Source organism: Protopterus annectens, chromosome 5.part0, assembly GCF_019279795.1.
Source record: "Protopterus annectens isolate FY-2018-M chromosome 5.part0, PAN1.0, whole genome shotgun sequence".
NCBI classification, from domain to species: domain Eukaryota; kingdom Metazoa; phylum Chordata; order Ceratodontiformes; family Protopteridae; genus Protopterus; species Protopterus annectens.
In genome coordinates this window covers 1,878,812,239-1,878,838,937 of record NC_056735.1, presented here as the reverse complement: position 1 = coordinate 1,878,838,937, position 26,699 = coordinate 1,878,812,239, and the positions used below count along the sequence as shown (strand labels likewise).

At 41.6% G+C, this 26,699-nt stretch overlaps 1 protein-coding gene across 3 annotated transcripts in view; it reads right to left on the bottom strand.

Annotated features, from left to right (window-relative positions):
* The window catches only part of AKAP11 (A-kinase anchoring protein 11), a 1,036,012-nt gene that overhangs the window by 126,838 nt on the left and 882,475 nt on the right, over positions 1 to 26,699 (bottom strand). For all 3 annotated transcript variants that reach the window (XM_044071705.1, XM_044071703.1, XM_044071704.1), the window contains one exon: positions 15,506 to 15,552. In XM_044071705.1, coding sequence (XP_043927640.1) covers positions 15,506 to 15,552 — 47 coding nt within the window. The remainder of the gene's footprint in view (positions 1 to 15,505; positions 15,553 to 26,699) is intronic.

Below are 26,699 nucleotides of genomic sequence, written 5' to 3'. Positions count from 1 at the left end.
TCCCACTAAATGTTGTAGCTTCAGCATCTGCTCACATTTGAACCTACCAAGGTATTGTCTTATGACTGCTCCATATGACTGATGCATCATTCTTGGATCTCACTATCCAGTGTCTCAAACCTTTTCAGTTCCCCATCTTCTGTTTATAGACAAAGAGAATTTAAGTGAAATGTAGTAGCTACTGTGTTTATCAGATGTGATATGCAGACATCTTCATGTTCACTACTGAATGCATGCCCAGTGCATCCCACATCATCCCTGAAAATTCATATCAGTGGAAAAATGTGTAAACTAATCAAGGCTCATTTGCATTATATAATAATGAGGCAAGACATTTTTAAATATCATGATTGCATAATACCACTGCATCATGTTTGAGTACTGATGATGTAGGAATAGCTTGCTTTTTTGGTTCACCCTCATGACTATGCCACAAGCTATTACGGGTAAACTGCACTGCTAACACACAAAATACAATGCATAGTGAAGAAAACTAAAAAATAAACAAATCTTTTAGGACAGGATGGGTTTAATAGTGGTGTCAAACCTGTGACACCGCTTCTCTAAGATATATACTCAAAGTTAACAGAAACAGTTGGAACTTGTCACCATTAAAGATCCATTGACAATTTCAAAAATTCTGATGAAATGAAATGGTCAGAAATCTGCATGCAACAGCATAAACTTCAATCCACTGTATATACCACATATGTATTAAAAAAAATAATAATAATTCAAATGAACTCTAGAAATCAGTAAAAAAAATGTTACCCAATGTCAAGAAAGCCTTACACCTTGTCAAGCATAAGGCTATGTGCTATCTGGTTGAGTTTGGCTCCTCAATCACAGGTTTCCACAGGAAATCCCTGCCATCTAACTGTACATTGGCAGTGATTATTTTTCTTCTGAGAGAACCTTCCTCTCCTTCAAAATTTCTTCTTTGTGTTTGAGTGACTGTGGAGTTGGTATATCTAAGTTCAGGTAGTGTGTGTGTGTGTGTGTGGGGGGGGGGGGCATATCCCCACATGGGAGGGTGCAGGGTAACGCTTGCCTCCATGCAAAAAATGCTGTATTTTTTCTCATTTGGATGAGGTTATAAATGGCTGCTTTTGTCCGACTATAACAATGTCCAGATGCAGCTCAAGTAATGGGGAAGCACATCCTATGATGGATATTTCTCCACCAACAATTGGAATTTGGCATTTTTCTGCAAAATCCTATATTCACAGGAATCAGTGTACTTAACTTATAAGTGCATTATGTAACACAGGTTGAGTGCACTTTGCTGCAGCACTCGCCTGTTTTTTTTTTTTTTTTTTTTTTGCTGTTCACATAATCACATAATTTAGACTTTGATCCCATTGTCATCAATAAAGTCCTTTGCCTGTAAGTCTGCTTTGCACTTAGAAACTGGCCTTCATCAATAAATTCCTTTACATGCCCAACAGTAATAAGTGTTCATGTGGCTGTCACTAACCAGCCAAGAGCTGCACTAGTATTGCCTGTAATATCTTGGGCAGGAGCATGTCACTGATAACTTTCATAACTATCAGTAGTTCAGACCACCAACTTGATGTTTAAGGCAGGAAAAGTTGCTAGCACACGTCAGAGAGATGGTAGCAGTCATGAGTGCCTCACACAGAGACCTGCAGAAGGGTCCTGCAAGCCCTAGGTATAAGGTCAAAGCACCACAACAAGGACAATCAGTCAGAAGCAAGTCTAGGTCTAAATCGTTTAAAAGCAAGTATGATGTCCAACCTCACCAACCCTATTCTCCAAAGTTTTCCTTTAGTAAGCTTACCCTTGACTTCCAGGGACTTGAGTTGTAACCATCCCTTAGTCTCCATCAAAGGCATTGGGACGGATGGAGGTAAACCCTCAGCTCTCTACCTGTTCTTGCACGGCCTTATCCTCACATTATCAAATGATGTCTGCAGGTGACTAACTTGATCTCTGAGAGCAGTCATTTGAATCATTTAGTCATGGATCAAGGTACTTAAAACCAGGAACACTTTTTCTGACATTGGTTAACTGGCCTGCAAAGGCCGGCAGACCCCATTTGAACATGGTCCCTTTCATCTTCCTGAGATAAGTCTTCCATTTTAAGACAAGGACATCAGACAAATGCTTGTTTAGTGAGAGCTTGAGTAATTATTTCTGGAGTTCACCACTAAGGAGATTATCTGCAGCCTACACCCCTGTGTCTACCCAATGCTGCCTTTAGCAGCACTGGTATCTGATACCTGGTACCAGTATGCTGCATGCTGACCCTCACTCATGCTGAGGCCGGACAGCAGAGATGGTTGTGGCACTCTTTCATCTCCCAAGTCATACAAGAGTTTGGGGACCCAAGGTTTTTTTTTTTCAGAAGTGGACAAGAAAAGCAAGTCCACACCAACTGCTTCCACTCATACCTCTCAACCTCTTAGAGCAAGAAATCGGGACATAACCATAAATAAAAGGGGGACAAAGGCCCCTAAATAGGGACAATTTTTAAATATTGTTCTTACAAACTTAGAAAGTTGACAGAATAACAGTTTGTGCATTAGCATTAATTTGCTTAAGGGTATGAAGTCTGACACTCAAATGTCTGTGATTTTTTTTTTAACTACAATCTTTAATAGTTTGCTATTGATTTGCCAGAAAACTACAATTTTATGAAAAATGAACCAAAAATATGGGGCAAAAATCTGTACAGTTGACTGGTATGCTTCCACTAGATTCTCTACCATGTTCCCTTCTACACTATCAAGGAAAATTTACCCAGGGCTTTGGGGAACCTCCCATACTCTCTTCTATTGATGCTGTAGGATTTTTTACATCCACTTGAGCTACCATCAACTCAAGCAGATAGGACCACAGTTTAAAATATCATCCAAAGGGGCAACACACTCAGGAATGCAGCACCCCCCTTATGCTGCAAAGTAATATCATCAATCAGTCTACCTGCCGTAGGAACAGATCCACAGCCTTCTGAACCAAAGGAGATGGTGCTGCTGCACCACTGACACTATATGTTTGCTTTACTTAAGGAACTCTCTTGATTTCATAGTTTATTAAAACTGACCTATTGTTATTTTCTATGTCATGTTCTTTAAATATGCACTATTTTGGTTTAAAGATGATTTTCTTACAAAAAAAAAATAAAAATAAAAACTCTTCCCGAACTGGCTGCTATTCTCTCTCTTGCCTTTTCTGCCTGTTTGTTACTCTCAAACTTATGGTTAAAGAATATGCATGAGTTGTGGACTTCATGTTAAGTAGATCCACAGTCTATGGGGATCTGACAGCAAATTTATTGCTACACTTTACAGTACATAAGAACAGGAAGTTAAATAAAAGTTTTTGTGAATGATAGGACTGAGGCATTGGCTAACAGTGTAAATGAATATTTGAAGAAAAAAAAAACAGTCTTTAAGATAACTGCTGAGGGCACACAAAGTACAGTTTTGTACCTACCATAAATGTAGATGTCCGAACTGGATAGCATCTGCAGTCATAACAACTGGGTTGTCCTGTCGTCAGGCAGCCCTTCAGTCGGCCGGATTCCAAAGTCTGGGTCCGGCTTCGGCTGATGTCGCACTTCACCCGACGTTATCTCTGTTGGTCTTCGGGTATAAAGGCATCAGCCGACGCCATTTTCCTCAGTGTTTCTTGCCCCAGATGCCAGTAGCCCTCTTGCAGGCTAAAATTTGGATAAATGCCAATGTTTCCAAAAAGATAGAGGTAAACACAAAAATAAGCATGTATGTACATATATACAAATAAATACACCATAAAAGACTCCCCCCACCAGCTAGCTATTAGGAGGGTAAACACCCTAGGAGTACCACAGAGGGGAAGGAGGGAGGGTAATCCTGACTGCAGATGCTATCTAGTTCGGACATCTACATTTATGGTAGGTACAAAACTGTACTATGTCCTTCATGGATGCATCTGCAGTCATAACAACTGGGTAGAATACCATAGCCAACTAGGGAGGAGGAAAAACTAGATTATGGTGTGTTTAGGATCCCTTGCAGTACAGCAGTGGCAAACCCTGCTCGGGATCTGGAATATAGAGGCAAATTATAATGCTTGGCAAATGTATGCACGGAGGTCCAAGTAGCCGCCTCAATAATGTCTTTGGTTGCCACTCCTCGTAAGAAGGCTGTGGTAGTGGCTGTTGCCCTTGTAGAATGAGGTCTTATGTTCTGTGGAATTGGTTTTCCATGGAAGGAGTAACAGAATCGTATGCAATTTCCTATCCATTTGGAGATTGTCTGTTTGGAAATAGCTTTTCCTTCCCTTCCTGTTGCATAGGCTACAAAAAGCTGGTCAGTTTTTCTGCTACTTCTTGTTCTGTCCAAGTAGTAGCGTAGCTGTCTATGTACATCCAAGGTATGCAGTATTCTTTCCCCTCTGTTTTGTGGGTTGGGAAAGAAGGTAGGTAGGTGGATTGCCTGGTTTAAAGACACTCTGGATACCACCTTAGGCATAAATGTAGGATTAGTCCTCATGGACACTCTATCTTGGTGAAAGATTAGGAAGGGTTGTACTGCCATTAGGGCCTGAAGTTCAGAAACCCTCCTGGCTGAGGTTATTGCCAGTAGGAAGGCCGTTTTCCACGATAGATGCTGTAGGTCTGCTGCTGCTGCTGGTTCAAAGGGTGATAGTGTCAACTTTTCTAGCACAAAGTTCAAGTCCCAAGCTGGCAATGGTGGTTTCCTTGGAGGTTTTACATTCTTGATTCCTCTGAGGAACTGCCTGAGTAAAGGGTGTGAAATAACAGGTGGATCAAAGCTGTATTCTGCTAATATTGCTGATGCATGTATCTTGATGGAGGAGTAGGACAGGCCTGAATGTAGTAGTTCGCCAGATACTCCAGAATGTTAGGCATATCTATGTTTGACACATCTTTTCCTCTTTCAGTACTCCAAATGACAAACCTTTTCCATTTTCCTGCATAGTTCCTTCTTGTTGAAGGTCTGCGGGCTTCAAGAATAATGCCTTTAACTCTTTGGGAAAGTTCTGGATTAGCTGCTGCTATGTGATGTTCCATGCAGTCAGTTGCAACGTTTTTAGGTTTGGATGCATGATGCTGTAGTTGTTCTGAGTTAACATCAAAGGCATCAGGGGTATTGTCCACATTTTGTTCCGAGACATGCTCCTCAGCAGTGGGTACCAGTGTTGTCTTGGCCAGTTTGGAGCTATCAGGATTATCCTTGGACGTTCTTCCTTGATTTTTAGTAATACCTTGTGCATCAAGGGAAGAGGTGGGAATGCATATGCTGTTAGGCCTTTCCAGCTGAAGGAGAGCGAATCCACTTTCCATGCTAGTGGGTGGAATGTCCTTGTGCAGAATTTTTTGAGCTGGTGATTGAGAGGGGAAGCGAATAGATCTATTTGAGGCATTCCCCATTTCTTTGAGATGGTCTTGAAGATGTCCGGGTGTAGCATCCATTCGTGGGCATCCGATGTGGTTCTGCTTAATATGTCTGCTAGAGTATTTTCATTTCCCGGTACAAATATTGCCTGTAACTGGATGTTGTAGCTGAGTGCCAGGTTCCACAGCTCCAAAGTCATTCTGCATAGGGGGTATGAATGAGTGCCTCCCTGTTTGTTGATGTACCACATGACTGTGGTGTTGTCTGTCCTTATCATCAACTGGCCCTCTTTGAGAAATGGTCTGAACTTTTGGATTGCCAGTTTTACTGCCAGCATTTCTTTTAGGTTGATGTGCAGGTGAAGTTGATCCTGGCCCACAATCCTTGCACGCATTTGTCCAGCATGTGGGCCCCCCATCCTAGGTCTGAAGCATCTGTTGTGATGGTCTGGCTTGCTTGACATCTGCGAAAGGGTAGTCCTGGGTTTGACTGGCATGCTTGAGCCCACCATAGGAACTCCTGTTTTAAGCATGGAATTAGTGGAATTTCTGTTTCTAGGCTGTGTCTGTGTTGGGACCATAAATTCTTTAGGTACCACTGTAGTTTTCTCATATGTAGTCTGGCAAGTGGGACCAAGATTATGCATGATGCCATGAAGCCCAAGGCCTGCAGTACTTTTCTTGCTGTTAACTTGTTCTGTTTTGTTAGTGCCAAGAAGTAAATAGGGAGTTCTTTTTGTTTTTCTGCAGTTAGGAATGCCATTTGTTTTACTGTGTCCAATTCCGCGCCCAAGAATGTCCTTGTTTGGGATGGTATCAGCCTTGATTTTTGTAAATTGACTGTGTATCCCAGTGCTTGTAGCAAGTAAATGACCCTTTGTAAATCTGTTGTCAGCTTGCTTTTGTTGTCCCCTTGTAGCAGGCAGTCGTCCAGGTATGGGTAAATTTGAATTCCCTGTAGTCTGCAGTGGGTGATTACTGATGCCAGGCATTTTGTGAATACTCTGGGCGCAGTAGATAAGCCAAAGGGCAATGCTGAGAATTGATAATGCTCTGATCCTGCAAGAAATCTGAGGTATCTTCTGCAGATTGGTCGAATGGGGACGTGCAGGTATGCCTCCTTGAGATCTAGAGTTACCAGCCAACACTCCTTGCCCAGCATGGGAAGAAGTTGCTGTAGGGTCAGCATTTTGAATTTTGGGACAATGATGTATGTGTATTTAAGGTGGACAGGTCGAGAATAGGTCTCCAACTTTTTTCCTTTCTTGGAACTAGGAATAGTCTGGAGTAGAATCCCTTTCCTTGTTCTGTTGTTGGCACTCTTTCCACAGCTCTCATGTTTGCTAACTGCATTATCTGTTGTAGAGCCTCTGTTTCTTGATTTGGAGGTAGATTTGGCATTCCTCTTTTGACTGGTAAAGTGTGAAAGTGGAACCGGTAACCTTGATCTATGGTTTGTAAAATCCACTTGTCTTTTGTGATATAGTGCCAGTTCTTTGAAAACAAGGTTAATTTGCCGCCTAATGGAGCTGCTATTTGTTCCCTGGTAGGCGGATTTAGAGTTAAATCACTGTGGTTGTGTTGTTGTAGTGGCAGTGGTTGTGTCTTTGCCTCTGTTGTTACCTTGCCACTGTCGTCCTCTGTAGGCACCTCCTCTGGATTGGTTTCTGCCTCTGGAACGTCTATTCCTGCCCCTTTGGGATCTTGTGGAGTCAGGAAAGGACCAATTTTTGGCAGGCCAGTCCCTGCTAAACCTTGGGGTTGAACCTGCAAGAAATCTTTAACCGCTTGAACAGATTTTGCCTTTTCTTCCATTTTCTTCATTACCTGCTGGGCAGGTGTACCAAACAAGCTGGTCTTATCCATAGGAGCATCTAATAACTTAGCTTTAACATGATCCGGTAAAGCTTGTTCCTTTAGCCATGCATGCCTTCTTATCACTGTGCCAGTCATGGCTGATCTAAATGAAGCCTCCAGTGCATCATAGCCACATTTTAAGGAATGGTTACTAACCTGTTGTATGTTATTTACCATTTCTAATACATATTTCTTATCAATAGATTCATCAGAGGATAGCTTTTTTGTTAACTGATCAAGCATAAACTCTTGGTATTGTATCATGTGAAACTGACAGTTTAAAGCTCTAGCTGAGAGAGTAGCTGAGGTGTAGACCTTTTTGCCCCATCTGTCTAATGACCTGGCTTCCCTTTCAGAAGGAATAGGGTTTTTAGCTGTGGTCGCGGCTACTGCCTTGGGACCCTGGGATATAGTTTTGGGGTCTGCAAGTGGGGCCTTGTAAAGGTGGTGATGAGTGTCTGGTACCCTGTAAAATCTGTCTGGTTTGGCAGGGGCTGGAGGTAAAGAATCTGGTGCAGAGCAGACATCATTGAAGGCATCATCCACCACAGAGAGAGAACAGGAGGTATAGCTAAGGGCCTGTGCTGTGGAAGGTGCAGAAAGGTCCTAAGTCTTTTTCTGGAGTCTGAGAAATCCTGCTGCTGCCATTGGAACTGCTCTCGCATGGCATGTAAGGTTTCCCCAAAGGAGAATTCTTCTGGTGGGGAAGCAGCTGGAATGGATTCTTCAGCATCTGAGTCTTCAAAATTGGAAAAAGGAGCCTCTGGCTGGTCTGTTAAGTCTGATTCATCGGCAGAATCATCAGAGGACACAGGCTCGGGGGGCTCTGCCCTAGGTCTCTTCTCTGGGGGCAGAGAGGCCCTGTCTGGGTGAGATTGAGATCCCCTAATTAATGAAATTAAATCTTCCGCCAGAGTAAGCATTTGTGAAGTAGAAGAGGGCCTGGTTGTAGGGGGTTTAACAGGCACTGTTTTAGTAGTTTTGGCTGCTTTAGCCCTGGCAAAGGCCTTAATGGACATGGCTGCTGGAGGCCTAGCAGCACCACGTGCTGGGATAGAGACATCCAAGGGGATGGTGTCTGATAAGTCAGTGGCAACCACCGGAGTGGATAAAATTTCTAAGGCCGATTCAAGAGAAGTAGCAGGGGCCTCAGTGGTAGTGATAGATTCAGCTGTACTTTGATCAGTTTTCTCGGTTTCGGCCGAAACCGAGACACTCGGTTTGCTTAACCATGGTTTCGCCGAAACCGCGGATCATGAGTGTCGGTCTTTATCTTTGCGTTTTTAGCAGTTTGGGTAGTCGGAGGATCCGACGGCATAATATACGCAAAATCAGAACCGAAAACTGTTCAGCAACTCCGACCGACGCCTAAGCGTTCGTCGGTTGAATGAAGCACAGGCCGAACAGGCTGCTACGTCGTGGGCTGGGCCTAAACAAGGCAGACAATAAGAGTGGAAATCTTTATGAGGTATTTGTTTCCCACAGGTTAAACAATTATTAACTTTTTCTGACATCGGCTGAGGCAAGAAAGAGTCCCCAACGGGGTACTTAGCTTTAGAAGTCTTCGAAGTAGTATTCGGTAGAAGTAATCTCTGGATCCGACCGACCGGCACTTGCGAACAGCTTCTGCTTCGGGCGCCACGCGGCAAGAAAGACTGAGGAAAATGGCGTCGGCTGATGCCTTTATACCCGAAGACCAACAGAGATAACGTCGGGTGAAGTGCGACATCAGCCGAAGCCGGACCCGGACTTTGGAATCCGGCCGACTGAAGGGCTGCCTGACGACAGGACAACCCAGTTGTTATGACTGCAGATGCATCCATGAAGGACATCAACCAGATTCTCAATATGTATTTAATACAATGCAAGTCGCATATAAATATTGCAAACGTATGCTTAGATAAAATATGCTGCAAACTATTCAGAAGAGAGAGAGAGATGCATTCTACTTCAGACGAGCATGGATTTGTTATGAGACTTGTGCACTTACACAGCAGATAACGATGACACTTCCAAGCCAATGAAAATCATCATTACACATTCAGAGATGAAACACTGCACTTGCCTGAAACAGTTTTTAAGTTAGGGTATGCAACAACCGTACACAAAGTGAACGCTCTGTTCTGTGTGTGTAACATTCCTTAAGAGCATAGAAATCTCAATTCAGGAAAATCAATCTGTTTTTTGCTGCACACAGAAAGCCAGTTCTGAAAGTCTTCATTGATAAGGGAAAGGGAAGTTTTGTATAGAGACAGGCTTTCAAGAAAACATATGAATGTTTATTGAAATTCATAAAAGATGAATGGATAAGCTTTCACACTGGCTGGATACTGTATAAAGGGAGTAGTTTCTTTTTTTTACATCTGCTGACTTATCTATGACTGACACATTTACCTTGTCCCACCTACCTGCAATGTACTGTTGCAATGTTGCATGGGTGTTGGTTAGGGAAAGAAGACTCTTGTGTCTTTCGGCTTTTCCCGGTTAGGGGTCGCCACAGCAGAACTCCGGTCTGCTAATGATTGGCAGTAGCACGAAAGAAGACTCTAAGCTAGAATTTTAACTTAAATACATTTCAAAGTGGCTATTATTTCAGTTTCCCGGACTATACATTATCTTAGAGGGGAACAGATGGCCTAACAAGCATTAGATGCATCTCTCGACCGTCTCTAGTAAGCATAAACCAAGACAGACTCCCAACTGCTGAAAAGCTGTCTGTATACAATGTATTTGTTTTGTAAGGAGAGGGATTTAGAATAACATACACAGCACATGTTTGTTTTTTATTACATATGCTATATGACTGACTTACTGACGATGTTTATTTTGCTGCATACTGTAATTCTATTAGACAATTACATCTTAGTTTAACTAAAAATAAGAAATACAATAAAGAGTTAAGAGTTTGTTTGAAACAAGTTATTTACATTTCGTGAACTGACATCCCCTTTGGTTTTATGCATTGTTCAGTAAAAGGGTGTGGTGCTGAAATGCTAGCAGACACAAAACTACTCTGCTCAGTCAAATACATTCACTGCTGGTCATCATACCTCTCGACTTCTTTGCACAAGAACTCTGGACAAAGAAAAATAATGAGGGGGGGGTCAATATTACCCTTCCTTTCAGAATAGTGACAGAGAACATAATAAGCACAAACCTTTTATTATGAACACCACCCACTTAATCATTCCTTTTACACTTCTCATTCCCTCCAATGGAGCTCTGGAAGTTTGCAGTGTAACTTCCAATGGGAGGAGCTTAATGTCTTTGAAAAAATAAAATTAAGTCCTTACATTTCAAACAAATGTTCATATCTTTGAAACCACAGAGGTTACTAAAAAACTGTAAATTTCAAACTCTTCAGCGCAAACTATTTTTACAGTGGTAGTATTCTTTAGGTTCTCAGTCTTAAACAATTTTATAAATCAGAGTAAATACAATATTATGTTTGTAATATTTTGTAAACAACTTAAAATATCTCAGTAACCACTCAAGTTACACACAAACAAACACACAGCCATCATCATTTTGTTCATCAAGCCAACAGCTTTCATATGAAGCTAAGCAGTTCTGCCTGGGTTACAGAGTTGTCAAAATATTTAGAAAAACATGAAATTTATGAAAATATAAATATATGTGCAACAATTAACATCTCTTTAGCTGCATTACACAGAGGTCAAATATCAATACAGTTGTGTTTGCCATTATGTGAGCTTTAAGATTAATTTTTAATACTTTGCATGTAGCATGGTTTTAGCAGAATTATTAATGCAAATATGAACAAGTAATACTTGATGCCTAGAGGCGTCAGTAGGATGCAGCTGCAGAAGCACCTGAAGGTGTCACTTGGCTGTAACAAGTTAACTCATAATTTCACCGTACCATGCCACAGTATATTCTACATTTCTCTAATTGACTATACTCCATTAAAATCTTAACCTTTCTCCATCTCCATAATAAAGGACCAACCCGGTTGGAATCTCCAGCAAGCCATTTCTATTCTCATCTACTTTTCTCCTCATCTTCCTCCCTTCTCCTTTAACATCTTTTCCTTTTAATTCAAATATAATCTCCCCTTAACTACTCCATAGTCCATTCCATCTACCGTGTTATCCTTTTGCATCTTCATGTCATTACTATTCATTTTATGTCACCTTACTAGTTATCACAGTACTCTCACACGTTACTCACACACACAAGCAGCCACCCTACCTATACTCAGGCTAAACCCCCCTTCATATCTATTTCGTCAAATGGACTTAATGTTCACCTTTTCTAAGCATTCAGATAACTTTGGGATAATCTGGAACAGATTCATATACTTTATTAAAAAAAATAAAAAAAAGCTAATCCTCTCTTCTCTAAAATCACTCTTTGTGGTGACATCCATTCTAACCCCATGCCACACAGCCTCATCCATTCTACCATCCTCTGCCCCTAACTCCTACACAACACCCACAAAATGTTTCCTTACTTGCATTAATATTCGTAGTATTCTAAACAAAGTTACAGACCTACAAGCGTGGCTTCTTCAATACTTACCAGATATTACTGTCATAACAGAAAACATCCTGGTACACTCAAAAATTATTAAAATCCACCAACTGGTCCCCACAAAAAAACAAACCCCTAGAGAAAGGTGTAAACAAATTTGATAATATATTTCTGAATATTATACATATCTCTTGCCCCTACTATAAATAAAAGAGTAAAAAAAATTAACCCCCCCCCGACTGTCTCATTCTACAAGAATCATCATGCAAAAATGTGACAAAGCATGGAAACAATGGTAAAGAGATAAAATCCCTCAAAACCTTACATCTATACACTGTATCGTGCAACCTCACCAAGAAGCAAATTCACTGAGACAAAACAAAAAATATTCTTACCCACAGGATAGTCATAAAGAAAATTCCAAGAAATTTTGGAGCTTAATTAAGAACATTTTTAAACCTGACTCTCCTTCCTCAACAGCCTCCAACCCAGACTTATCCCCCTCAGAAAGAGCTACTAAATTTAAGATTTTATTCACTAGCATCACATCCTCTCTTACCTCCAGCTCTCCTTAACCACTTAATCAGCCTCAAAAGTCTACTGGTCCTGACAGCCATGCCTTCAATCTCCAACCTGTCTCTTCATCACGTTAAACTATTACAATGTAAATCCTGTTCACCTGCTGCTGATGATCTCCTTGTAGAGTACCTTAAGTCTGCTGCCGACTATACAGCATACCCAGTCTCAATTCTCATTAACAGATCTAGTCAAGACTCCCATGTCCCTGCCCTCTGCTATTCCCTGCCACAAAGGAGGTAATTTCTCTGAAATCTCTACTTTAAGCCAACTGCCATCGTGGCCCTCTTTTCTAAGATCTTGGAAAAGTGTATTCATAAGCAACTCCTTCAATACCTCTTGCAAAATTATATTCTCACCCTAACATAAAATGGTTTCCAATCAGGCCATAGCACCACTGCAGCTTTCCTTTACTTTTGCAATGCCATTAATAAGGTTATGGACTAAGGAAAGCTTCTCTCTCCTGGTTTTTTAGATCTCTCAAAAGCCTTTGACACAGTGTCACAAGAGAAACTTCTGATTCAAATATCCTCTCTGGGTCTTTCCAAACCAACGCTTCTATGTTTCTCTAACTACTGATATGAAAGACATCAATCTATCAAAATGCCTCTCTTTTCCCCCTCCGTTTCTTCTAGTTAATATGGGTGTTCCTCAAGGCTCTATTCTTGGGCCAATGCTCTATAAAACATTTTCATCAATAACATGCATATTTCCTCTCATCCAGCTTGCCTTATTTAATATGCAGATGACTCAACTCTCATCTGACAGCCCATGACAACTACAATCCATGACACAAAGTGTCTTCAACTCAGTCGAACTGTGGTTAAATCAAAACTAACTTTTTCTTAATCCCAAAAAGACTAAACTGCTACTGTTTTGTTTTTCAAACGGCAATAGTTAGGGATTTACTAGGCAATCAAACATTTTACAAGGGACACGACAAAAAAATATGAGGCAAAATCAGGGACATTTAATAAGTATACCGGTCATTATGATTAGCTAAATATTTTTATTTAGTTGTTAACCAGGTAAACTCCCTATTTTTTTTTTTTCAACTTCAGTGTTCACTTGCTGGGTTAGGGATGTACATCCCTTTGAGTGTGGATCCCCTAAACCCCATTTCACCCAATCTAGGGAAACTAATTTCAGTGATCTACCTGGGTGTTTAACCCCCTCCAGGACAAATCTTCCACAACAGGCTGGAGACAACTTGGCTCACTCAGGAGGTGAGCAAGTCTAAAAGCCACTACTGCTGCTCGCAGAGGCAGGCTCTAGCTTAAAACAGGTTGTAGCTCTACAACCACACACTGGTGTCCTACTAAAGGGTAACATGAGCCAACAGGTGTGGCTACTAAGAGTGAATCTACCCTTGCTTAAAGGTGGGCATCCCCATTGATCCGTCTTCTCACTTAAACTATCGTTTTCTGCTCTGGTCTCCCCTAGAGGAAGAAGAACAGTTTAGCCCAAACTAATCCACATCACTCCTCAACCTCTCCTTCCTCCAGGAAAGGAAAGCAAGCTTAGCTTCTTCACCCCCCCCCCCCCCCCCAGCACCAACAGGTACATGAACTGCTAACCAAACGCAGATCACATGGGTTGTAGTCAGGATTTTATCCTATGACACTGTTGATCACTTTCCGTATTGGTTACCTTCTTCCTTGTCATGTATATAATCTCCTCACATCCTTCTTGTGCACATCTTACAATAACTCTCCATTGGTTTGCCTCTGTTATATCCATGTTTCTCTCAGCTGACTGAAAGTCCCTCTTGCTTATGCTGTGGTGCTGCATTCTGCCTGGACACCTTTTGTTCCATTTCACCCTTATCAGTGGAGACTGCACTTTGCTTCTGTCCTTCTTCTTGTCCTCCCTTTTATGGCTGCTTCTTTAATGTTCTCCCTTCATCCCTACTCTGTGCCGTCACACTTGCCTATACTCTTCTGTCAGCCTTTGCTCAAGTCAAGCTTGGATTCCAAATATGCAGTTCTTGAAGCCATGAAATGTAACTTTTGTTCTTAAAAACAGATCACTTTGTATAGTTTGAATATCTACAGGCACATGGTAGAACAGATTCATTTTTCTATAAACACAGCATCAAATTGATTTTAATCTAAAGCTCAGTAGTCCAAGCTGGGGATTTTACAGTTGGAGTATTGCCATATTGTTCAGGAGCATTTAGAGATTCTGAAAAATTTACATGCTGACTCAACAAAGAACAGCTGTATGACTGTAATGTTCAGCTTCTGGGTAGTCAGAAGAGGTGGGATGGCGTTCCCATATTACAAGATGCCCATTTCTTAAATCCTAACTTCAGCAATGGCAACAACAGTCAAGATAGTATCGAGATACTTTAAGTAGGTTTTGGGCTCTCCTGTGGGTTTATTAACATCAGTCATTTGGAACAAATTTAAGCATTTTACAGAAGCTGGACTGTGCCAAGAACTGACACAAAGAAGGGAATTTTAGCAATTTTTCTGTCTGCAGATGAAAACAAAAGGTAAGTGTGCTCAGTTTTTCATACTGTCAGACAACTAATAATAAAAAGAAAAAAAATGTTTCAATAGGTTTCTAGTATACATTTCCCTCCATTAAATCTTAGCAATGAATGAATTCATCTGGGATGGGGGAGCAGCATAAGCAGATTCAGTTTAGCAGCATCATGGAACAAGTAATCCAGCTTTCCTTTCAGTTTCCCAGTATGCTACATATACTTCTTGTCAAGCATCTGCAGCGCTCTCAACCCTCCTATGAGACATAACAGCTTAGTGTGCTTCTACTCTGTGCCCTTCTACTAAGCAGCAAAGTAGTACTTGGAATACTGGTGTCTTCCCTCTTGGTTTACTGGAGACCAAGTCTGAACCTGGGCTGCAAATGTCACATACAGGCTCCCTGCCCCAACATACTGGACAGGCACAATTTTAAGTTATCTTCAGAGATCTTTGCACCTGAAATTTCTTTTTCTTTCTCTTTTTCCCTCAAGGTACTGCACTTCAGTGGTTTTGGGAGAGCATAAGCATCGACTATTTAGATACCTCCCTTCAAAAATATTAATTTGGCATCTGAAGAATAATATAAATGTAACATGAATAATGAATAGAGCTGATACAGATACTAACTTTTGTCTGCAGCTTTCTGAATTACATGTGACACCTATTTTTTTTTTCTGGTTTATCAAAAATTATACTCATCTGGCTCAGCAATCCACTTTTTTACCTTCCACATCATCTTTTGGTGGTTCTTCCTTCTCTTCAGCTCCATCACTGTTTAACATATGTAAAAAATATATACATGTAATTAACAGTAAAATAACACAAATTTTATATCATCAGAAAAAAGAAAAGCATTAGAACAAATGGAGAAATGCATTAAAACAAATGGAACTGGAAAATAATGGCAAGTGAAAGACAGCATCACTAAATCAAAATCCAGTCTTCTACTACTCAGAATTAGGCCTTAACAGCCATCCTTAAAAGTTACCTTAGAATAAAAATAGCCAGTAAAACAGCATGTATCAAATAAGAAAATGTAACTGCTACCATAAATGATAAATTGTTGTTTTTTTTTTTAACAGAATTTTGCTGATATACTAAAAATAAAAACTTGGGGGAATTTTGTATTGTTTTCCCAAGGAAGTGTTAAGAGGACAAAGATAGTCATAAAAAGAAGTTATATACTCACTATAATGTTCCATGTGTGTTGTCCATCTTGCCTTCATTCTTCACTGGTTGGGTTTGGAACCGGCAGTTTACAAAAAGCTTGAGGTCTTCCACTGACTCGTGGCTGTATCCCTATCTCATCATGCCCTAGGAGAGCTCTTCAGATCTTGTTTGCTGATAACAGTTTCACCATGAACTATTTTGACATTTTACAGGAAGAAGGTGGTCAGAGAACATTATATACCAAATGTGACCACTCGGTCCTCCAGAAGCCAAAGGCTGGGGGGAAAGGCGGGCGGTATATAAGAATGATGGCGAGACGGGTGACGCACATAACGTTATGGTGAGTACATAACTTCTTTATGTGATGTTGTCCTATCTCACCTTCATTCTTCACTGGTTGGGACAGCGTCCCTAGCACCATATCTCTTGGGGGGCTCACAGGAGAATATTCTTCAGAACAGTGGCCCCAAAGGAGGCCCTGTTCCTGGAGGCCAAATCCACTTTGTAATGAGTGATAAAGGTATGAGGGCTTGCCCATGCTGCAGCAGCACAAATGGTATCAATTGGTAGTCTAGCATGAAAAGTAGAAGAAGCTGCTATGGCTCTCATAGAGTGAGCCTTGACTTTACAGGGAAGATTTTTGTTGTTAGATTGGTATGTAAAGGTAATACAATCTGATAACAATTTTGAAAGTGTGATCTTGGATACAGGGGCATCTTTCTTAGCTTCTGAAAAGGAAACAAATAATTTGTCCTACGTAGAAACGTAGTTGTCTGTGCACATCTAGTTGGTGCAGCATATATTCTGCCTTGTTGCCATAGTTGGGAAAGAACACTGGCAGTTCTATGGACTGATTCAAATTAGACAGTGAGCATACTTTTGGTAAGAAGGATGGGTTATAGTTCGAAAGGATACTTTATCTTTGTGGAAAAGCATGTAGGGGGGCTTTATCAATAATGCTTGCAGCTCTGAAACCCTTCTCGCAGAAGTGATGGCAATCAAAACAATCGTTTTCCATGTCATGAACTTTAGCTCACAGGATGCTGCTGGTTCAAAGGGGGAATAAATCAAGCAGGACAAGACAGAGTCCTGATCCCATGGTGGTAGAGGGGTTTTTAAAGGGTGGTCTTAGCAAAACAGTGCCTTTCAGGAAGGCTTTGCATAGTCTGTGAGACATCAGATTTGTAGCTAAATTGCTTATATGAAAATTAGATATCGCTGCTAACTGGACCTGAATGGTAGCTGCTGCTGTGCCTTCATTAAAAGGTTTCATTAAAATTTCAAGAACAGAACCTAATGGCGCAGAAAAGGGATCAATGTGATTACGTAATGCCCAGGAAGAAAATCTTTTCCGTTTGCTCATATAAAGTTTTCTTGTTGAAGCCTCATGAGACGAGATCAAGATATGTTTGACAGCAGGAGAGAGCTTAGGTAGCCTGGCTATATTTGGAAATGGAGCAGCCAAGCTGTCAATTGGAGGGTCTGAAGAGAGGGGTGGAGTGTTCCTCGATGCATGAGTCAGAAGGTCTGGAACTGGGTCCAGAACCCATGGCTCCTTGAGGCCACAGGAAAGGAAACCAAATTTGATGAGGGCAGTATGAGGTGACCAGAATCAAATTGCTTCCCAATGATCTGGCCTTCTGAAGAAGTTTGGGTATCAAGGGAAAGGGAGGGAAGGCATAGAGGAGACCCGGGGGCCAATCGTGTACAAGTGCATTCTTTTGTGACTCCCCGGGGGGGGGGGATAAGGGCAAAATAGCTGCTGCAGTTGGTATTCATGGATGTGACAAAAAGGTTGGCCCCATTTGTGGAAAATCATCTCCGTTACTTCTTGTTTTAGGGACCACTCATGAGGCATCAGAATCGCTCTGCTGAGCTTCAGAGATTTCACAGAGATATTGGAGAACCATATGCACATCTTCTTATGTTGAGTGGTAGTGCCTTCTTTGGTACTAGAGGAAAAATATCTTCCATTTTGCTAGGTATGACTTCCCTGTACTTTACCACCAAGCCTCCCTCACAATTTTCAGAATGTCCAGGTAATGGCATCAAAAAGACGATATTCTCCAATCTACAATGTTCAATGTGGTCAGACTGTGACATACCATGGACCTTCTTGCATGACACCGTGAAGTTCACATGCCGAGGCGGCAAATACAGACTCTGATTTGCCATTTGAAAAAGGTGGCAGAAGGGGCTATAATTATTTCTGGCCTGTCCTACTTGATTTTCTGAATTGCCCTGTGCAACAATGGTACTGTTATTAATCATACAGAAACAGAAATATCTAGATTCAGGAGAAGCATCCCCTGACCAAGCCAGCCTGTGAGATGCTCAGAAGCAGAATTTCTTTCAACTATCATGGGCTGGAGAAACAAAGATCTATCTCAGGGGCACCCCATCTGACTTTTAGTTCAAGAACATCTCTCTGTGTATCTTCCCCCTTCATTTCGATCTGCAAAGGTCCTGCTCAACTGATATGGCATCACATTTTCCCAAGATGGTAAATAAGAATATGCACCTACCTACGTGTTTAAGTACCACATCACAGAAAGATTGTCTATGATTATGTTTAGAGTCTCTGTTATCAACACTTCTTTGGAAACTTTCAGGGAATGGATGACCATCATCATCTTCTTGATACTTTTAGATTTTTACTCCTTTTGGGCTTCACATGCCCTGTACTTTCAGGTACAATCTATTGGCTCCCCAAGCTAGATCTAAGGCATCTACAATCAGGGTTTGACTGGTCACAGGCTGCTAAAATGGAAAAGGATGTACTCACCACATTAATTCAATACCTGACATAAACACTGGGAAAGCAACATTCAGGGATTGAAGATGCTGGTTCCAAGTGCTCCTAAGGAATCACTGTATTTTCCTTATGTCTAATTTGGTTAATGGCAACACCAAAACAGCATATTCCACGTCTATGGAAGGTCGTGGACTGTCAGTCAGGGAATTCCCTGCCATGAAATGGAAGATGGCCATTAATGACAACACTTCCTCTTGTGAAATGTAGGCCCTGTTAGTGCTTGCAACCAATACTGTTCTCGGGCAGGCTATCTTATGGATTAAGCAGACTGCATTTCTATTCAATGAAGGCGAATCAAACAGTGGTCAGTGATGGCTAAAATGTAGTCTATAACCTCCTGCATCTCTTTTTTGGGACTGGGGCCAGAATCAAGCAGTCAGCGAGGTATAGGTAAATATGGATGCTCACTGACCTGCAGTTTGTTATCATTGAGGCCAGCCATTCTGTGAAAACTCGGGGAGCAATACATAAACCAAAGGACGAAGAAATAAAAAATAATGATGTTCACCACCTCATAAACTTCAGATACTGCCTGTGATCTCTGCAAATGGGTATTTGAAGTTTGCGATCTAGGGTAACAAGTAATGGCTGGTGGCCCAGGGGAGGTGACAAAAAAAGTACAGCTGTGTACACTTACCATAAATGTAGATGTTCAAGTGTATTCACTGTTGCACGCATTACATTTGGGTAATCTGCTGGCAGGTTGCTCTCAGTTGGCCTGATTAACAAAGTCTTGGGTCCTGCATCAGTTGCAGTCTTCTTTTCCATGACGTCAGGTCGTCAGGGGTATAAAACATGCAGCCGACGCCATTACATCAGTTTTTCTTACCCCAGATGTCAGGTGCCCCCCAAAAGGGGAGCAAAATCTATCTATATATATATATATATATATATATATATATATATATATATATACATACATATACATATACATATATATATATATATACGTATGTATATAATTTAAAATACAAAACATATACCGCCAAACAAAAGCAAATACACCAAAAAGGCTTTTAATCATAGTAAAAGAAAGGAGAGGCATAGTTAGAGAAAAAACAGGGGGCTGGAGGGAGGGTAACCAGGACTGCAACTGTGAATACACTCAAACATCTACATTTATGGTAAGTGTACACAACTGTACTATGTTCTTCGTGTTTCACTGTTGCAGTCATTACATTTGGGTAGAATCCCAAAGCTATGGTTGGGAGGATGGATTTATACAGCATTAGGAGCAGCTATAAGGCCCTGCAGTGGCAAAGCCAGCTCTGGATTTAGAGAAGAGAGGTAAATGGTAATGTTTGGTGAATGTATGAACTAAGCTCCAGGTAGCAGCTTCTAGAATGTCTCTGGTAGGAACCCCTCTGAGAAAGGCTGCAGAAGTAGATGCAGCCCTGGTGGAATGAGATCTGATCCTCTTGGGGATAGGTTTACCATGGTGCATATAGCAGAAATAAATATAATGGCTTATCCATTTGGAAATAGTCTGCTTTGAAATAGCCTTTCCCTCTGCCCCTGCAGCAAATGCCATCAATAGTTGTTCAGATTTTCTTAGAGATTTTGTCCTGTTTAAGTAGAATCTAAGCTGTCTGTGTACATCCAATGAATGCAGAATCCGCTCACCCTTGTTCTGTGGATTAGGGAAGAAAGTTGGCAGATGAATGATCTGATTAAGAGCCACACTGGATACCACCTTAGGCATAAAGGATGGATTGGTCCCAAGAGCCAACCTGTCCGGATAAAAAATAATGAAAGGCTCCACTGCCATAAGAGCCTGTAATTCTGAAATCCTGCTAGCTGAAGTGACTGCTAATAGGAAAACTGTTTTCCAAGAGTGAAATTTTAGGTCCGCAATAGCAACTGGCTCAAAAGGAGGTAGAGAGAGTTTTTCCAAAACAAAATTGAGGTCCCATGCAGGAGTTGGTGCTCTCCTGGGAGGTCTTAAATTTTTGGCCCCTCTGAGATACTGCTTTAGCAGAGGATGAGGGAAGAGGGGAGGTTCTGTGTTGTAATGAGCTGAAATGGCAGATGCATGGATTTTTATGGAAGAAAAAGATAGGCCCTTGTGAAGCATCTTAGTTAAGTATTGCAGAATCTGAGGAATATTACACATTGCTGTGCTTATTCCTTGTGACTGGTTCCAGGCACATAATCTTTTCCATTTGTCAACATAAGATTTTCTAGTACTAAGCCTTCTAGCCTCCAAAATGACATCCATCACAGGTATGCTGAGAGTTGCCAAGGGTGAAATTAGTTGATTAGCCACGCTGCAAGATTCAAAGTTTCGAGCTGAGTGTGCAAAATTTGGTAGTTCTGCTGAGACAGTAGGTAAGGTGTCTGAGGCAGGTGCCACAGAGGAAGGTGTGACACATTGCGCAGGAGTGGGTACCAGTGTTGGCGAGGCCAGTCAGGAGCAAGCAGAATCATTTTTGGTTTGTCCTGTCTGACTTTTAGTAGGACTTTGGATAGCAGAGGGGAAAAAGTATAGACTGACAGGTTTTTCCAGCTGAATGATAGAGCATCCACTTTCCAAGCTTTTTTGTGATGAATTCTTGAGCAGAATTTGTCCAACTATTAGTTCTTGGGTGAGGCAAAAAGATCTATGTCTGGGCTCCCCCATTTGCGTGTCAACATGTTGAAAACATGTGGTTCCAGTTTCCATTCGTGTGGGTCCATAAGATTTATGCTTAGTTCGTCTGCCAGAGTACTTAGCTTTCCTGGCAGGAATTGAGCTTGTAGATATATTTGATAAGTCAAGGCTGTGTTCCACAATGCCATGGCTAGTCTGCAGAGGGGGTAGGAGTGTATACCACCCTGCTTGTTTATGTACCACATGACTGTGGTGTTGTCTGTCTTTATCAGTAGTCCTGGATGAAGGTAGTCCTTGAAAGCTGTCAGAGCATTCTGTACGCTAGCATCTCTTTCTGATTGATATGTAGGTGCATTTGATTTGGGCTCCATTTGCCCTGAATGCATTTCTCTGCCAGACGTGCCCCCCCAAGCATAGTCTGATGCGTCTGTAGTTAGGGTTTGGGCGGCAGGGGGTGGAGTGAATGGTAGTCCCTTGTTTTGGTGGCAGACCTCTGCCCACCATAGGAACTCTGGTTGCAGGCAAGGTATAATAGGAATTATTACCAGGCTGTGACAATGTTCACTCCATAAGCTTTTTAGGTACCACTGAAGTTTCCTCATATGAAGCCTTGCATATGGAATTAGAAGAATACAGGAGGCCATGAACCCCAGGGCCTGCAGAATTTGTCTTGCAGATAGCTGGGTTTTTGTGGCCACCTGTTTGAGGTAAGTCATCAATTGAATTTGCTTTTCTGGCATAAGGTAAGTCCATCTGGGCAGTTGTATTCAAGCTTGCACCCAGGAATGTAATTTTTTGAGAGGGTACCAGTTGTGATTTCTTTTCATTTATAGTGTACCCTAGACAAGTTAGAACCCTTTTTACAAAAGCCAGATGCTTTAGAAGAGTGTCCTTGTTTTCTGCCTGAATTAGACAGTTGTCCATGTACGGATAAATTTGAATATTTCTTTGCCTGCAAAAAGCAATTACGGGTGCCAGGCACTTTGTGAAGACCCTGGGAGCAGTAGATAAGCCAAAGGGCAGTGCAGAGTACTGGTAATGCAAATAGCCTGCTTTGAAGCGGAGGTATCTTCTGCAAGATTCCCTGATAGGGATATGCAGGTAAGCCTCTTTTAAGTCTAGAGTGACCAACCAGGCATCTTTGCCCAGCATAGGTAGTAACTGTTGAAGAGTCAGCATCTTGAATTTTGGAATGTCCAGAAATGTATTTAGAATGGATAAGTCCAGAATTTGATGCCATGATTTGTCATTTCTGGGTACCAGGAAAAGTCTTGAATAGAAACCTTGTCCTTTTTCCTCTTCTGGTACTGGTTGTATAGCCCCCATATTCATGAGGGACAGAACTTGTTTCTGGGCCTCTGCCAACTGATTTGGAGGCAGATCTGGCCATTCGTTTGGGATTGGCAATATGTGGAAATGAAATCGGTATCCCTGGGATACTATATTTAAAACCCATTTGTCCTGGGTAATCAGTTGCCAGTTTCGTGCATGAAGTGCCAGTTTCCCCCCCAAAGGGGTGGCCAAAAGTTAAGTGCTTAGTGACTGTAGAGGAAAGTCATTGAGACTGTTTACCACAGGGAGGTGCCTTGTTGCTTCCAGGTTTGGAGGTGGAGGCACCCCATTGTTTTGTTCTAAAAGTTCCTTGTGACTGAAACCTGGAGCCTTTGGAATGTCTGGATTTGACTTGAGCGGCTCTCAAGGGATCTGGAAAGGACCAGTTCTTAGTAGGCAAGTGACTACTAAATCTGGGTGGCTGCACTTGTAAGAAATCTTTCACAGTTTGCATAGATTTAGCTTCATCTTCCATCTTTTTTAAAACTTCTTCAGCCTTATTACCAAAGAGACAGTCCTGTTATAAAGGAGCATCCAACAATTTTGCTTTAACATGGTCAGGCAGATTTTGCTCTTTGAGCCAAGCATGCCTTCTTATCACAGATCCAGTTACAGCAGCCCTGCAAGAGGCCTCCAAAGAATCAAAACCACATTGCAAAGTATGTTTTCCCTTGTTCAGCTGAATGTAATAAATCCTGCAACTCTATTTTCCACACAGTCAGAGATCAACATCATTTTCTGTTTTAAGTAGACCCATGGCATGCTGTTAATATTTAAGCATATGAAATTGACAGTTTAAAGCCCTGATTGCCAAGGTTGCAGATGTGTAAACCTTCTTACCCCATCTACCCAGCGCCCTGGAATCTCTATCAGAAGGGGTAGGAATTTTTCCAGTAGAGGCCTAAACGCCCTTGAGACCCTGAGAAATGGTTTCAGGATCAGGAGTAGGGTTTTTGAAAAGGAATTTGTGGGAGTCAGGAACCCTGTAGTATCTGTCTGGCTTACTAGGAGCTGGAGGCAGAGAATCAGGAGTCATACTGGATTCTGAAAAAACATCATCAACAATGTCTGGAACAGGAGGTATAGCCAAAGGCCTATGCTGAGGAAGAAGAAGAAAATCCCTAAGTCTCTTTACAGATTCAGAGAAATCCTGAATTTCCCAGTGGAAGCTTTCCCTTAAGGTATGTAACGTTTCTCCAAAAGAGAAATCCTCAGGGGGAGAAGCAGAAGGGATAAAATCTTCTGCATCAGAGTCCTCATAAGTAGGTATATATAAATCCTTTTCAGAAGAATCAAAAGAAATAGAAACCTGATCTGAAGATTCATAGTCAGTGCCTTGCCTAGGCCTCCTAGCAGGAGGGGGATGGCTACCCCTGATCAAGGTAATTAAATCTTCAGCCATTTTGATCATTTGTTTTTTAGGCATCGGGGCCTGTACACGTGGCCCAAGCATCGGATTTTTAGACATAGAAGTAGATTTTGGCCTTAGTTTTGAAGATGGCGTCGGTTTAATATACAAATCTTTAGGCCTGAAAACATCCTCAGAAGCCGGTGCCTGCACAGTGGCTCCGGACCCATCTAAGGTAGAGACATCCACGGGTACAATACTTAAAGCATCTTGTGGCATACCAGACTCCGAAGGGGTCTCAGTAGAGGCCTGCGAATCAAAAGTAGCGGGTATCAGGGGCTGCAAAAGCACCTCACTGAGTACCGGGCGAACCGGCGACTGGCTTAGGAGAAGTGTCGTCGTCGGTTTTAAACCTCAACGGTCTGTCTCTGTCTTTTTCTTTGTGTTTTTTAGGTATTCCGGTAGTCGGATTGCTAACCGACGACATTTCTGGATAGTTAAATCTTGAGCCAAAATATTCAGAGGCAAAAATATACCGACGTTTAATCGTATGTTGATTAAATTTAGCACAAAACCAACAGCAAGGCACGTTGTGGTCAGGACCTAGGCAAGGAATACAGTACAAATGAAAATCCATATGAGGTATTTTCTTCCCACAAGTAATGCAATTATTAACTTTTACTGACATCGGTAAGGAGAAAGAAAACGTTTCCCCAATGGGGTTCTTAGCTTTTAGTTGAAGACTTCGTTTCTGAAACTCAAAAACGAAAATTTCAGGAGTCACCCGACCGGCACTTGTGAACTGCTTCTGCTTGGGGCACCAAGCGGCAAGAAAGACTGATGTAATGGCATCGGCTGTGTGTTTTATACCCCTGACGACCTGACGTCATGGAAGAAGGGACAGTAACTGACGCAGGACCCAAGACTTTGTTAATCAGGCCGACTGAGGGCAACCTGCCAGCAGATTACCCAAATGTAATGACTGCAACAGCGAAACATGAACATTTGAAATGTCAACATCTTTAACTTTAAATCTTTCAGGAATTTTTGTCAAGAGAAATCTAAAATAGATCTTCAGAATCCATCCTTTCTTGGGATGAGAAACTGCCTTAAGTAAAATCTTGCACTCTTCTGCCTATCAGATTTTCCTGGTCTGTTGGTATGGAGGGATGACCTCTTCTACAAGGTCTGTGCATAAATTGCAGTTTGCATCCTCTGACTGTTAATTTGCAGTGTTAATTTGCCCTAGGTAAGTCTGGCACTTTTGTTGGTATGAAGAAGCCAAGTGACCCCTACCTTGCTAAATGAATGGTGCAACTGTAAAGGAGGGTCAAGGGGGATGCTTGGGAATTAGGTTGGGAGAGGAGGCTAGTGCAATCAAAGCTGCTGCTTGCTGGAATACAGGCCCTGATGGCCTCCCACCTCTCTCTGCCTTCATGCTGCCAATTTCCCCTTACCTTGTGTCTAGCTAGTAAATGTCCCTGCTTGGAAGTATAATTTCTATTGCATTTGGGAATTGGATGGTGGAACAAATGTTTCAAATAATTGTCTTCCCTCTGTTCTCCAGTTTTCCAAATGTTATATGCCTGGATCTGAACAATTCCTTATCCAGGGGTACATTAATGAACTGCACTTTCACGTCCTTGGTCAGCTACTGAATCCTCTACTAGGAATGTCTTCTAAAAACTGAACCTTTTGTTGCAATCCTGGATTCTGCGTCTACAACATAACACCTACATTTTAGGGTGCATTTCCTTATATGTAAAGACATCTCTACTTGGATAAGCACGAGTCTTGGGAATCTCATCCTGCATTCCCCCAAAACTCACTAAACATTGCTTGAGGACATGCTCCTAGTATGTCAAAATGTGGAACTGGCAGTTCATTACCCTGAATACCAGTGCTGCTGAGGCATATACCCTTTTTCCAAATCTATCTAGTAAGCTACAATCCCTTTCACTGAGAAGAATGTTACACCCAGGAGTCAATCAAAGATTCCAGTGACAGGTTTTGCTTACTTCTTCTTGCACTTAGATCATAGATATCAGTCTTAACCCCCTACATACAAGTATTCCAATCTACTCACCTTGGCACAAGAAAGGCCTTAGCTATATAGATGATAATGCCCAAAACAGAAAAGTGTTTACCACTGTTTGCTCTGAACTCAGAACAGAACATCTATGGTCTGCAAGTCACAACAAATAAGATTTGTAGGTCTACAGGTTTATACCTCTAGATCGCGCAAGTTGAAAGCACTGGAAAAAGCAATATGGCTACCTATAGCTGTAAGAATAACTATGCTTCTAAACTACCTGACTTACAAATTACTAAACTGCTGCTATTGTCTACAAATAGCTGTTACACTTCAGCAGAGAGAATCTTAATTGCTCCCTCTGTTCAACATAAGACAACTCTGTCATACTAGTAAGAGTCATCCTTCGGTTAAGGTAACAGGCGAAAAAGCACTTTAAAAAGATGCATTACTGGCCCAGAATTCATCAAAAACTATCCAAAGGTACAACAATTTAAATAAGTCCAAAGGAGACATTGCTGCAGCATCTACCTGATGATTAAAAGTCCTACTGCTTTGACATAGGCTAAATATGTAATGCAGAGCAGTACATATGAATAAATTTAAATCCCAAATACATAAACTCAAACAT